Source organism: Magnolia sinica, chromosome 12 (assembly GCF_029962835.1).
Source record: "Magnolia sinica isolate HGM2019 chromosome 12, MsV1, whole genome shotgun sequence".
Taxonomy (NCBI): Eukaryota; Viridiplantae; Streptophyta; class Magnoliopsida; order Magnoliales; family Magnoliaceae; genus Magnolia; species Magnolia sinica.
In genome coordinates this window covers 10,677,326-10,691,961 of record NC_080584.1, presented here as the reverse complement: position 1 = coordinate 10,691,961, position 14,636 = coordinate 10,677,326, and the positions used below count along the sequence as shown (strand labels likewise).

Sequence of the window (14,636 nt, the reverse complement as noted above, 5' to 3'; positions counted from 1 at the left end):
GAATTCCATACTCCATGGTTGTAGTGATGGCCCGCTCCATTGCATGTTTCCTTTATGATTTTCTCAGTTATGATGATTACTATTAGAATTTTAGATCATTTATTCCTTTTATTTCCGCTGTTTAATTATTTCCATGAGCATGCATCATAATTAGCATACTGCATACCCAATCATGTGCCACGTACAAGAGAGACATGTGATCCATGTAACATTGTTTTAGATACAGAATTTTAGAATAACATGCGTATGTGTGGCTACCTGTTGCTTACATAACTCCGCTGCATCTACACAGTGTCCACTTGAGAAAGTTTCTAAGAAAAAGAAAGTCGATTCTTGCAGTCTCATCATTGAGAAGAAGAAGAATAAGTACTCCTCCACACATATCCTTTACAAGAATGTCATACCAAAAGAACTCTAGAAGAGAATTTATATAAATAATATCACCAAATATATTCATTTTGTTGACTGGAAAACTGAAATCTGCAACAGATTTGAAGGAGATGAAACATGCATTTGCATGCTCAATAGAGAGGAATTTTGATAACCCAAGCTGACAAAGAGGAAATGACCAACATGGGGCTAGTGTTCGAAATATCGATACTATCGGCCGATATATCGGCCGATATTATCGTTATCGCACCCCTGCGAGACGATACACTCGCGATAACCCCCGGAAGATACCAAAAAACCCAAAATCTAGATATCGGCCGATATATCGTCGATATCGCACGATATTTTGACGATATCGGACATCATCATCCGAAAAAATTGGGAAAAAAAATTTGAGGGTGGATTTCGGTACCTGTAGAAGAGATCGCCATGATCGGAAGCTTCCATTTGGCGGGCCATTCGAATTGAAGCATCATTCCTAGGTTTCCACAAATAAAATCTCCGATTTTGGAGAGAAATCCCGAGACATCTTCGCCGATTTGGGAGAAATTTTAGGGTTCTGCCGATTTGGGAGAAATTTTAGGGTTCCGGAAGCCGGAACCCTCTCTGCTTAAAAAGTAAAGGTCGTTCGAGCCTTTTTTTTGACGCGGATTAGCTACTGACAGGTTGAGTCGCGAGATAGCTACTGAAGTAACGTCACCAAGTTACGTGGGTCCCACTATGATGAATGTGTTATATCCGCACGGTCCATTCATTTGGAGATATCATTTTAGGACATGAGTCAAATAACGAGGCAGAAAAAAATCTGTAATGGACCCCACTACAGAAAACAGTGGAGAAAGTGACATCCACCGTTGAAACCTTCCTAAGGTCCACCGTGATGTTTATTTGAGATCCAACCCGTTAATAAGTTAAAAAATATATTATAAAAGGGAAAAAATATATATCAGCTTAATCGAAAACTTTTGTGGCCCTCAGAAGTTTTTAATGGTGGGCGTCACTATCTCTACCGCTTTCTGTGGTGGGGTCCATTGGAGCTTTGAATCTTAGTCATTCTTAGGTTCATGGCATAAAATGTTCTCTCTAAATGGATGGACGGTGTGGATACAAAACATACATCATAGTGGGGCCCACGGAACTTGGTAATGTAGATTCAGTAGCTACTCAACCCGTCAGTAGCCAATCCGCAACCCCACCCTTTTTTTTTTTTTTAATCAAAATCCAGTACTGCGCACACCACCAAGCTGTGTGTTGACGTCACCAAGTTCTGTGGGTCCCATCATAAGCTATGTGTTATATCCAGACCGTTCGTCCATTTGGCGAGCTCTTCTTAAGGCTTGAGCCGAAAAATAAGACAGATCCAAAGATCAATTGGACCACAATGCAAACAGCAGTGGTAGATTGAACGTCTACGATTGAAACCCTTTTGGTGGTCACGGAAGTTTTGGATAATATAATATTTATTTTTCCTCTTCATCCAGGTCCGTGTCACCTAATTAACAGATTGGATGGAAAATAAACATTATGGTGGGCCCTTCGAATATATTAATGGTGACAATCAGTCCCCCACTACTATTTGCGGTGTGGTCCACTTGAGCTTTGGATATGACTCATTTTTGGGTTCATGATCTAAAATGATCTCTCCAAATGCATGAACGGTGTAGATATAATAAATACATTATTGTGGGGCCATGTAACTTTGAAATATTTGTACAACTTGCCCTGTCAGCAGAATACTAGGATTTTCTGCCAAAGCCTTTCTGCGCTTGAAACCTTAGTGGGGCCTGTCATTGATGTTTGTGAGGAATCCACTCCATCCATCCGTTTTGTGAGATCATTTTATGACATTAAATAAAAAATGAGTAGGATCTAATACTCAAGTGTGCCAAAAATGTGAGGATTGAACATCCACACTTGAAATATTCGTGGGGGCACATAAGTTTTGAATCAGACTAATATTTGTATTTTCAATTCATCCATGTAGGAATAACGTTATGAACGGTATGGATGGCATGTTAACATCATTGTCGACCCAGGAAGGTTTCAACGGTAAGGAATTTTCCTACCCACCTTTTCCTTTAGTGTGGCCCACTGTAGTCTTGGATTCTGTTCATTTTTGCTCTCAAGTGCTAAAATGATCTCAAAAAATGAATGAACGAGGTAGATTTCTTATAAACATCACAGAGGGCCCCACCTAAGTTTTGAGCGAAGGAATATGGCAGGAAATTTGCATACGATCAACGCCCCACCCTAGTATGGTGGGAAGTGGATCCCCTAATGAGGGGTGTACTTTGTAAACTTTATGGGCGCACTATAATTCATGTATTTTATCCACTCCGTCCATCCATTTTACCAGATAAATTTATGGTTTGAATGAAGAGAAAAAACTACTATTAGCTTGATCCAAAACTTTTGTGGCCCATTAATGGTCAATCACCATTGTTTCCTATGGTATGGTCTACCTAATTATTGGATCTGTTTTATTTTTTGGATAATGTCTTGAAATGATATGGAAAAATGGATGGACGGGGTTGATACTGAATATAGTTGTCTTAGTTCAATCGGACAACGCATAGCTTAGGACCCTATACAAAGGAAATCTGTTATGTACACTTCTTTTTTGAAACTTTATGAATTAAAAGTGTGTATTAAGGGCCTTTTTAACAATCCCCAAAGTTTCATTAAAAAATTCAACCATTTTCCTAATGTTTCCCCATGTTTCCCAAAAAGTGCGATAAACTATGCGATACAAACGATATATCCCGTGCGATAACCGATACGTATCTGTATCCCAAGGGTGCGATACATTGTGACAAAGAGGAAATGACCAACATGGGGCTAACCTTGCTCCATTCATAATGAGGGACTAGCCTCTCCAAATCACCAAACCATTACAATCATTTCAAATCCAACTTGAAACACATGGAAACATGATTAGGGATTTGGTAGAATGAATCAAAATGGTGCCGCACCCCCTTTGGTCGTTTCCACTTTACTGAATTAATTTATAATAGAGCATCCAAATGCACACATGGTGAAAGAAATTAGAAAAATAAATATCAACTTACAGTTGTTCAAGTCTGACCAAATTCCCTAGCTCAGTGGGAAGAGAACCGGTGAAGTCATTACTACCCAAACCCCTGAACACACAAAAACAACAGATTGGTAAACTTGTAAATGGAAAGAAGATATAGGCCAACATTAGGAACACCTAAAATGTTGGAGATTGCCTACATGTTGCATCTAACACCCAAATACAGTTACATGGAGTGTGAAGCAAAGCAGCAACAAATTCAGGTGCAAGAGAGGAGAAGCATATGTTTCAAAATGTTAGCAAGCATAATCATACGAGTCCAAAGCACGATTTGGAGTGGGAGCATCACTTGGATATAAGGATTGTGCAGCAAAGCACCCAATCAACATATAGAAGTCATTGATAGGAGGTTTTGGGTATGATCTATCAAATAAACTGAGTCCTACATCCATTTAGGCAACACCATACCAAGTTATACTGTCCCTGCAAAGCTTTTCTGAAAGTAAACAAATATTGGATTTTCAGACACATATGTCACATAGATGAGTGGTATGGGTCAATTGCGCAATCTTCAAAAAGTAATTAGAAATGTGAAAGGATAAATCAAACGGAATTCAAGGGCATATTTATAACCTTATAAAATGATCCTATTAGTTGTTGTATAATCATATGGATCAAAGATCCATCTTAAAAGAGAATTGTGCATTGTGTCCCACAACCAAGGCTTTGCATAGTATTATTGTGGGTTTGCATTTCTGAAAAGCAGGGCCCATGGTTCAACAAACTAGAGCCCTGAACTATTGTGTCCCACCATGGATAGACCATGAGCCAAGAATCTCCTCAACAGGGAATCATAGCCATTCAATTGGTGGCATACGAATTGACTGTTAAGAAGAGAAATGCTATAATGGTCCACATTCAAAATGCAGAAAGTCCAAAGACTGGTGACTAGGGTCTTCCAATCTGGGAGATCTTTTAAGCATGGTCCATCCACCGTGGAATGCAAGAGACCAACGGTTGAATTACCAAACCATCAGCCCAACTCATTAGAATTGTAATCATGCATAAACCTTGCAAATCCATTGGGTCACGTCTTATGATTCCTCTCACTGTGTAATAGTAAGAACGACAATAGGAATGACATCTTAGAAATGCTATTATGCAGCATGCATCATATAAAGTCTCCGCAGCACCCTCCTCATCATATATGGTAAGCAAGTGGGGTGATTAGGATTATTGATGTAGCGAGCCACCACGTCTATAGGCCATATACCAAAGCCAGGGGATGGGATAATGGTTGCATCTAAAGAATATCCTACAAAAGGAACAGTTGAGCAAAGGTCCACATATATGCTATATATAACAGGTGAAGCCTTTGGCCAATTTTACCCCTATAATTAGTCGTGAAAAGGGACAAAACTTTTGGTTTTGTCATCTGTGTAGCCCTTCAACCCCTGGGTATTTGTGTCCTTTTTAACTCATTCCTGAATGTAGCTCATTCCCATTTCTTCTCTACATGCAGCTTGCACAGAAGACTGTGTTAGGAGCCATGCGACAAAGGCTCTGCAGGGCCCATCGTGATGAATTTGTGACATCCACTCGGTACATCTGTTGCACTGGCTCATGTTAGGAAGTCACCCAAAAAGGCAACGGAGATCAAAAATCTTGAGTGGGCTACAAATTCTGAAAAAGTTGTGATGGGTCAACCACTGTTGAACCCTTCTATCCTTCACACTTTGTGTTTGCACACCTGCATGTAGCCTCAGCCTCTCTCTCCATCTCTTTCCTCTTCTCTCTTCCTTAATCTCTCCATGTGCGTTGCACATGCCCCATCCCCTACTTCAACTAACAACAACCAAATGATCAGAGGCATCCAATCATTATGATTTTTGGCCTATTAACCCACGCATGCGATGGCCGGCAAGATCAATAACAGTCCCAACCATCACACAAATTTGCCATGTCTGTACGGTGAGCTGTATTATAGCAATCCTTGTAACAGTAATAGCAAATCCATGCATCCTGTAGCGTTAGACCATTTTCATGTCATAAAAGAAGTACTATGAAACCAAAGGATATCTTACAGTGACATCAGACTTCGAAGGTTTCCAAGTTCTTTTGGGATGGTCCCGGATAATTTATTAATACCAAAGGTCCTGATAAGATTACGAAGAAGAAAAAATGTTAGTAGCATGGAGAATGAAGATGAATATAAATACATCATCAAGTGCATAAACTAACTCTATTTGATGTATAGGCAATGATTCGCTGGCCCACACTTGAAAGGATCTTGAGATAGTAGAGCACGTTGGGATTCTTTAATCACCACATTGGTATTAATGAAACAATGGTGATGAGCTTTTAATGGAGGAATGTTCACTTAAAACCCACTGTACGGTGACATGCCATATTCCTATCAAGTATATCAGCCTTAGGGGAGGGAGGGAGGGAGGGAGGGAGTTTGCCCAGAATTGAGATTTTGAAAGGCTGGTATGCATGGCAAGTTACTAAAGAATTGAGTTATAGATAAGAACTTGTCTTTTTAATACTTCAAGAACAAAGTCACTTACAACTTACAAGTATCGCAAGGTAGTTAAGTTGCCGATGAATGCAGGCAATGGACCTGTTAAGTAATTTCGGGCCATATTCCTGAAGAAGAAGATGCTTTAGTAACTAGTTGTAGATGAGAATTTTGTGTTACTAGCTGCTGTGGGGTGCACTGTGGTGTGTTAACAGCGTCCAATCCATCTAGCAGGGTCGCCCACCATGAATATGGGACGCCCCAAAAATCAGTCCAATCCAAGCCAGCAAATGGGTTTAGAAATGTTTGGATGGTTGCCTATTTTTTGTATGGTGTGATTGGATCAGTTGATATGGTGATGAATCTAACCATCCAATTGTGGGCCACCTCTAAGATAAGCTATAGCCAAACAATGCACCAATTGGAAACTCATTAGTCATTACCATTTACCATCCAATCAATCACTAATTTTGGACAGTTGAGAAAATCCTTGAGCAACAGCTCCAACTAAAAAAGAAAAAAGCTAAAAAAGAAAAAGAAAAAGAAGAAGAAGAAGAAGAAGAAGAAGAAGAAAAAGAAAATAGATAGATTCATATAATGCTTAAAAACACCCAAGGACTATGATCTCTTAGGACTGTCCCAGCCGTGAGGTGGCCTGTCAAGTGCTCGGTTTGGACTGCCCAATACCTTGGTAGACCTTCTGAGTTATAGGGGGAGACCTGCTAAGTGCACTGGCAGAGGTGCTTTCCTGGTCCATGTTGCTCACATGTGCCAATATTGCACACAAGTGACAGACGAAAGGCACATATCAGACAGGCCCCACCATGCAAATAACCTGGCCCAAAAGAGGCCTATCTGGTCATTATGTGGGCTGCCTGATAACCACCTCAGTCAATTAGATGAGTAGACCATCTCGATTTTGTCCCGTGCATCTACATGATAGGGTCCATCTCAGTAGCTCATTCCTTACAAATGTTCTGCAGATTAAAACATTTGAGGATGAGTACCTTGGAAAGTGTAAGGGTGGCAGTGCACTTCACATTCTCATTGTAGGGGCTGCACCATTTACTACATGGTACAGTCAGGCACTGTTTCATAGACCCCACTGCCCCAATAGAGGGGCCACCAATCACCACCAAATGCTGCCGGAACAATTTCATCTGATGGGCCCCACCATGGATGGGCATGGTGCAAGATGCACCAACAGATAAATCCTGTCAGTTCATGGCCAGTAAATGAATTGTTATAAAAACAACAACAGCACATGGTTTATATTCAGCAGGGGAAAAGTCCGTTGCTCCGACAGTTAGAATCACCTGACCAGTACAAATTTTGCGCCGTGGCCCATCCAGGACGGGCCCAGCAATATGCAATAGTTGAATGAGCCTCCGTCCTCTGAGATTATCAATGTGAGAAAGCACAAAAAAATTAAGTGTGAGGCACAATAGACCATAACTCTGGCAGTTCATTGGGCAAGTCCTACCATGTAATGGACCAGGGTAGATAAATCAAACTGATCGGAAAACCTTAACCATGCAATCAGTAGATTAAAAAATGTACAGTAAAAAAGAATCTGCAATGATCAGAGTGAATAGTTAAAAGGTACATCATTCAAAAAGGCAGAATCATCCAATCCGTGCGCCTCAAAGACAGTGATCCAACCACAGAGGAACCCACCAAGTGAGTGTCCTGATCATTGATCAAACTATTGCATGTCCAACATATAAGTGCAGCTAGATCAATGTGCTACATGTATGATGTTCGATTTCAAGATTGAAACTGCAAATCAGGAATGTAAAGAAACCGTACGTACAGATTATAGACGTAAGTCAGATTCAATAATTCCTCTGGAATTTGCCCATTTATGTTCAACTCATACATTTTCCTGGAAAATAAAAAATGAAAGGAAAAATAAAAGAAAGAAAGAAATCCAAAGAATAAAAAAACATTACACTCTGGCAGAGTCTGATGATTGATGAACTAATGGATGCAGCCAACCACTGTGCATGTCACAAACATATTTGTTCAATCCAAACAGCCAAATAGCAGGTGTCACTTTAGATAGGATATTACTTAGAAAGCAAATCAAATGAACAATCTTAAAATGAACAGCTAAAGTGAAAGATGGTCAAAGTTCAAAATCAACAAATGATGCCAATTCAACAGAGCTTAGTATCATCCAATCAATATGACTTTGTGCCTATACTCCATCCATAGTGGGGCTAATGATTTCAACAAGGTATAGCGTTTGCATGTGTGCTTACCATGTAATTATGATGAGGAGAGATTTGGGAGGCGATCAGCAAAGCACACGCATGTGAGATCCAGACCATCAATTAGTGGGGGACCACCATGAACATGTCCAGAGTTAAAAATTAGACCGATCCACTTATTACGACTACGAGAGACACTTATAAGAGAAGATGGAAGAATAGGAAAGTCATGACTGACGGCCTATATTCAACACATATCATGGCCCACTTGATGAATGCTCTAACCTAATTTTTGCGTTCAGGAATGCTCACAGTGAGACACATGTGATGGCCATGGATCTCCAACCATGTCTTTGTTTGTCACAATATGAAAGGGTCAGAAACTTCAAATTTTGGGAGAGTCCGATGCATTTCCCATCCATATTTCTGCCCATTATATCAACAGTTTGGATCATGAAAGAATGGGTCCTACATGCATGAAATCTGACACACTGGGGAGTACCTGTATAGTGCACATGATGCTAAATGTGCACCTTTCGCATAATCTTCGTGAAATTGGTCGGAGCAGTCAAGTACCATGTTGATAATTTGATAAGCTGGCAGAGTATGATGATCCACACTCATGTGCACAACAACTCTACACATGACAACATGTGCCCTAGTCGATAAACACACACACAAAAAAAAAAAGGGTTGTGATGTGGCATATCTGTAGTTCAGTCAAAGAAATGCAAAATTGGAACCACTGTAGATGGGTCATGACTCAAAAGCACATTGAACTGATGATCATAACTGTCCAATTGGAGGCCATCAAGTGGACGATTAGAATAGAAAATAGTCAATGGTCCAATTTCAAGAAACAAATGCTCGTCACTAAGCGGTTAAAATATTCCATTCAATCTGATTATGGACCTACATCTGAAGTGCCACCCATTATTTGGATGGTTTGGGTAGAAGTAAATTTGCCCCCAAGTACACAATAGCAGTACCTTTGAGGACTAAAAATGGAGAGTCATAAACAAATGACCTAGGATCCGCATTCAATGTCTCAGGCAATGGACCATCCATGTAGAGGCCTGAAAAGTGAATGATCCAGCTCTTGTACACAAGGGCCATATGTGTGGTGTAACCTGTGATTGGTCCCAGAAACTAGGAGCCACCTAAGCAAAGGCGTTGGGGGGTTTTCACCAGTTGCATGTTTGGGCTTAGTAGTTAGTAACAGGATAGGTGCCTGATCATCCACCCCACACATGCCATATGTGCAAGATCTGCACTGTGCATCAACCAGGGCCTCGCTATAAGTCTGTAACGTTCCTTGACCTAAAATCAGTCAAATGTGCTCATCATTTAGGCCAAAAAAATAAAGAAAAGAAAAGAAAAAACAAAGGTTCAGAAAGGAAGGATAACAGTCCGCATTCCACCACAGCTCAAATGCTCGATAATTCAACTCGAACTGATCTCCACCAGTGTCAACTCGATCGAGTCTTCATCTTACTCAACTTCATATTTAATAATTAAATCAACTTCATATTCAATAATTAAATTAAATATTTAAAAAAATAAATAGTATTGAATAAATAAGGAATATGAAATAGCAAAACTAAGAAAATCCACAGTCAGCGGTACGGTGATTACAGGTGTTTGCTTCATTAGCAGCTTGAAACTCACTTCCAAGTGATTCAGCTTGAGTCACCATGAGACTCGTCAATTTGAAACTGACAAGCGAGTTCCTAAGAGACTCTTGAAATCTTGTCAAATTGAGTTGATTCAAGTCAAGATAACAAGTTTTAGAACTACAGATTCGAAGGCAACCATGGCGCACACAGTGGTGGACTGGCCCAACCATTGTTTTGAAGCATAGATGCAGTGCAGCCCACTCAGTCACGAAGACTAAAAGCACCTAATCCACATTGACCATTAAATGACACGATATGGAAAATTAAGCAAATGAGAGTATGCACGTACAATTCCTTCAAGTGGCATGTGGTCCCGCTATCAAACGTACAGTCACACTTAATAGCCGGATTGATGTTGGTGCTGTCTACCTTTGTAGAATCGATGGCGCTTCCGGTGCATGGATCACCAGTAATATTCCAGGCAGGGTCGGAAGAAATACCAAATTTCTGAAATATGGCATTCAGCGCCCTCACTGCCATCCAACAAAAATATTTATTAGGTGTTAGTGACTAAACAGAAACAAGATTAGATCTTATGCCTCAAGAATCAGGCCATATCACTCATCAGGTGGGCAAAAATGTACAAAGTAAACTGACAATAACTATTTTGTTTGGCCATCCATCTGTTTTTTATGCTATGAACCACCAGAGGTGTCACATGGCCTGATTCTTAGGACCTGAGACCTAATAGTGTAGCCCGCCTGATGGAAGGCTCAGATCTCACACATATGTTTTGTATTGGCAGTTTGGCACTTCTACCTGAGGGTGGGACACGCAAAGCTCCCACACGCATGTAGAATTAGTAAACCTCATTGCTAACATACTATGAGACATATTATGCTTAGGCCCACCCTGTGGGCTATAAGTTAAGCACAAGCATGGCCCAAAATGGCTGGGCCTTCTAAGCCCATCACACTACCCAGCAATTGCTAGCCTTGGGCCCACTAATCCAAACTAAAAACGACTATCCTGTGCATATCCTCAAGTCAAAAATCCTATGTTTCCTCTGTTATTTTTGGGGATAGACTCCTATGATTTGGTGGCGACTCATCTTCCTCACATATGGCATTCATGTACCACGCTATCCAATGCATCCAAATTGTGGGCACGCTGTAGATGGAGCATATCTCTAAAATCACATAAACCAAGCAATCCTAACCATCTAATTGATGCCCATCAAATAGGTGGTTAAAGTAAATTAGTGAATGGTCCAAATCCAGGGCCAAATCAGATGATTACTATCATCTTCTCAGTGTGATTTTTGGGCTATAACCCAACCATGATTGTGCCATCGATTTGGACAATCTGGATTGTTGTACAACTATGCCATGCATACAGAAGGGCCACCACTATTTTTAAAATGGCGGCATACTACCATAGGAGCCTAGTGCTATTTTTCTTTCTTTCTTTTAAAATTTAAAAAAAAGAAAAAAAAAAAAAAAAGGTCTATGTGTAATAACTTCTATTAGCTAAGAACAAAGTCTTACAGCGATACAACCAGAAATATCTACATTAACAAAACAGTAAAAAAAGGTGGGAATTCGGCAATCTGTTCAATTAGTGCAAAGTAGCAGATTTTGCCAGAATATCTGCTACAGCATTTCCTTCTCTATAATCTCATACTAAAAGTCTAAAACAAGCAATAAATTTTCCTTCAGAGCGACATAATTGAAAACTGATGATACCACCGATTCCTGCATGAGCAACATAATTGAAACCAAACCATCAAAGTTTGAGTTCAAAGAATCAGGGCCATCAGGAATTACCGTTTGACTAGGGATGATGGATGACTAAATACGCTCTGAATAGGATTTCTTCTAGTTAAATCAAGAACAGAATTCACATACATTGCATTCTCCTTTTAAAAGGACTGGCTCATGGTCAAAGGTTTGATTTCAAAATATACGGTTGTTTCTCTCTAACCAGATCCATAGAGTGGAAGGTAAAACTTTCAAAGTAGCATTAGAGTGGCCTTGAGCTGACTAAGCAATATGCCATTGGAGAAGAAGGATTGAAGGTTTTCAAGGTCTGGTAAGTGTATTTGGAACCGTAGTTGCACAAAGCAGGAAGCAAAGCAGAAAAAATTCGGGTATGGGAGTGGACAAGTGTCTATTTTAGAATGCAAACAAGTAGAAATAGGTAGCGAGCGGGAGTGGGAGCAAGAGTCCAAACTCTGAAGCATGAATGAAGCAGGAGTAGCGCCTAGTTAGAAGAATCCTGCAACTAATTTTGGAACAAAGTAACGAAATAACAATTTCATTGAATGAAATCATGGCAATATAAAATATGCATACGATTTTCATCTTCCAAGTCATACAGAACACGGATCAGGTTACTTGGTAGGTGATGTGCGATGAGTCTGTCTTTCGTGGCAGCCTGTCCATGCAAGACAATCTGCACAAACAAATTTTTTTTTTTTTTTTATAGGCATCCAGTGGACAAAGAAGCATTTCTGACAAAATTGTCATTGGTGGATTCTTTAGGGATTGGAATTTGAAGGGTTCTTGTTGTTGCATTTCAGGGTCCCAAAGTGCTTAAATTTTTGCTACATTAAGTTATTTTGTTGTCAATGTGCAGATGGTTATGGTTCTTAGGTGTGGGATTATGATAAGTAATGTATTGGTGGGCCATCTGTTGGTCATAGATTGATTGACTCACCATCAACTAAGGACTGTCCACTGCATGCCAGGTTTGATAAATTTGTGTATTTTACAGAGAAATGGAACCAAATAGGCAAAAAGATGGATGGGATATAGATACCAAGCCACTTTCTTCCTTTAATATATTTACTATTCATCAATGTAACCCAGGTCCATTAAGGGAGTTTCCCAAACATGTTAATGGAGAATTAGAGGAAAAATGATGAAAGTCCTATGGGGCATATCTTTCTTGTCAGAGTTGTGGTCCCTAGTACCTACAGAGAGAACAAAATATTAGGATTTTTAACAAGAAGTCGGAAGGGGCTGAAGTGATTTTCCAAAGGGCAAAAGGGAGGAGGATATTTGGGCTTCTGGAAACCTTCACTACAAGGGATGCAATTGGGAAGAAATTCCGGGTTTTCTTTTAGAGCTTTGATCCTCTGTAATTGAGGCCAAATTGGGATGATTTCATATCATCACTTTCTTCCTCATTTGAAGTTTTTGGCTTTTTTCCAATAAAATTTTTGTTGCCATTAAAAAAAATTATAGGAAGTAACATGTTAAATGCACAAAAAAAGAGGATGGCGGAAAGAAAAGGTAGGAGAAATCGAAGGGGGAGGAAAAAAGGGAGAAATTGTATGGAAGGTGCGGGCTACGAGCAAAGGGAGAAAGAGAGAAGGGCAGTCATGGTTTCAACAGTCAGTAACCCATCTCCATGTTTTCCTGTGTTATGGCCTACTTGACCATTAGATATGCCTCCTTTTGGCTTGACATCATAATATGAGCTAGCACAACAGATGTGCTATATGGATTTCACACAATCATCAATTCATCACACTTCTATGGCTCACCTACTGCCTGGTTTTATGTGAGGATCAACCCTAGGCTTTAGTGAGATGAGCTTAACCCAATGATCCACTTTAAAATCCACTCTTATATGCCATTTGAATGTTTTTTTAATGAATAACTTCTCTAAACTATCTCAGTTGTGAATACACAATTATAGGATATAAACCATTTACAGGATATCCAAGCACTGTAAATGATTTACTAGTAAATTATTTACAACTTAAAGCCAAACAGACAGGTTATACATCATTTACAGCCAGTAAATGATTTAATAGTAAATCATTTACAACTTAAACCATTTACCACCATCCAAACAACCCCTAACAATCTGTTCTTGAATCCATGGATGGAATGGTAAGGATTGCTTAAGTGAATACTAATCAATCCATGATTGGCCCAGAGACAGATAGATCAAATTGTTGATTGAACTTATTCTATGCAAACGATATTGATCATCCCAAAGATCAGATGATCAAGATTGTTGGATCGGTACGATTTTTTAATGGAAAAGCATGAAATGCATGTTCGAGCTAATGGACGGTCCAGATCAATCAATTAGAGTCTGTAAGTTTCCTAATTATCCAAGCCACGCATCAGGCATGTCCGGTCGTCGTTTATGTTCTTGCCCAAAAATAAATCTGGTCCACTCATCAGGTGGGCCAAGGTGATAAAAAGTTTTTCTTTCTCAGATGTACATGTTTTTCCTAAACTGTGGCCCACCTGACTACTGGACTGGCCTTATTTTTGGGCCAAGGCATCTACATACTGGTACCCATCTGATGGATGGATTGGATCTTGCACACGTGTCCCAGGATGGTACGTGTAACGAATTAGAAATCACAGTTTGAAGGAGTAGAATTAAAGTCAACAAGAGAGGTAATAAGGCATACCTTCAGATGGGTCTGTCCTGGCCTGAGCTTGGGACCTCTCAACCTGGCAGAAAAGGTAAATACAATACAAACCAAGGGCGAAAACTGACATGAATTTTTTCATTTTTGCCCCTCTGTGTGTGTGTGTGTGTCTCTACAGCATTCGAATCGGCAGAGGCGTGAGGGAGTGGCACTGCAGAGGAGTGAGCGAGTGGGACTGGAGAGGCCTTAAAAGGTAGCTTACACTCCTATGTTAGTTTTGCACCATTTAAAAAATAGTGGTTACTCATCAAACCTACACCTCTCACGGTATTGGGGAAATCCATATCGTCTAAATCTCTGGTCCAGCCGTGTATGGAGTACAACCGAAAATTTACACCGAGAATATATATATATATATATATATATATATATATATATGATTTTGTTAATTTAAATTTAAACC

The 14,636-nt window shown here is 39.8% G+C and overlaps 1 protein-coding gene across 12 annotated transcripts in view; it reads right to left on the bottom strand.

Moving 5' to 3' along the window:
* Window positions 1-14,383, bottom strand: part of LOC131220909 (probable LRR receptor-like serine/threonine-protein kinase At1g56130) — a 49,857-nt gene extending 35,474 nt beyond the window's left edge. For 3 of the 12 annotated variants that reach the window (XM_058215832.1, XM_058215836.1, XM_058215837.1), the window contains exons 1-6: window positions 14,213-14,383; window positions 10,124-10,307; window positions 7,759-7,830; window positions 6,002-6,073; window positions 5,509-5,580; window positions 3,459-3,530 (exon numbers count right to left, since the gene is read on the bottom strand). In XM_058215832.1, the coding sequence (XP_058071815.1) occupies window positions 3,459-3,530; window positions 5,509-5,580; window positions 6,002-6,073; window positions 7,759-7,830; window positions 10,124-10,307; window positions 14,213-14,315 (575 nt within the window). In that variant the 5' untranslated portion in view covers window positions 14,316-14,383. Of the gene's footprint in view, window positions 1-3,458; window positions 3,531-5,508; window positions 5,581-5,994; window positions 6,074-6,632; window positions 6,860-7,758; window positions 7,831-9,288; window positions 9,426-10,123; window positions 10,308-14,212 lie in introns of those variants that run through there. The other 9 variants (XM_058215834.1, XM_058215833.1, XM_058215835.1 and 6 more) reach the window with 7 other exon arrangements.
* Between the last annotated feature and the right edge of the window lie 253 nt (window positions 14,384-14,636).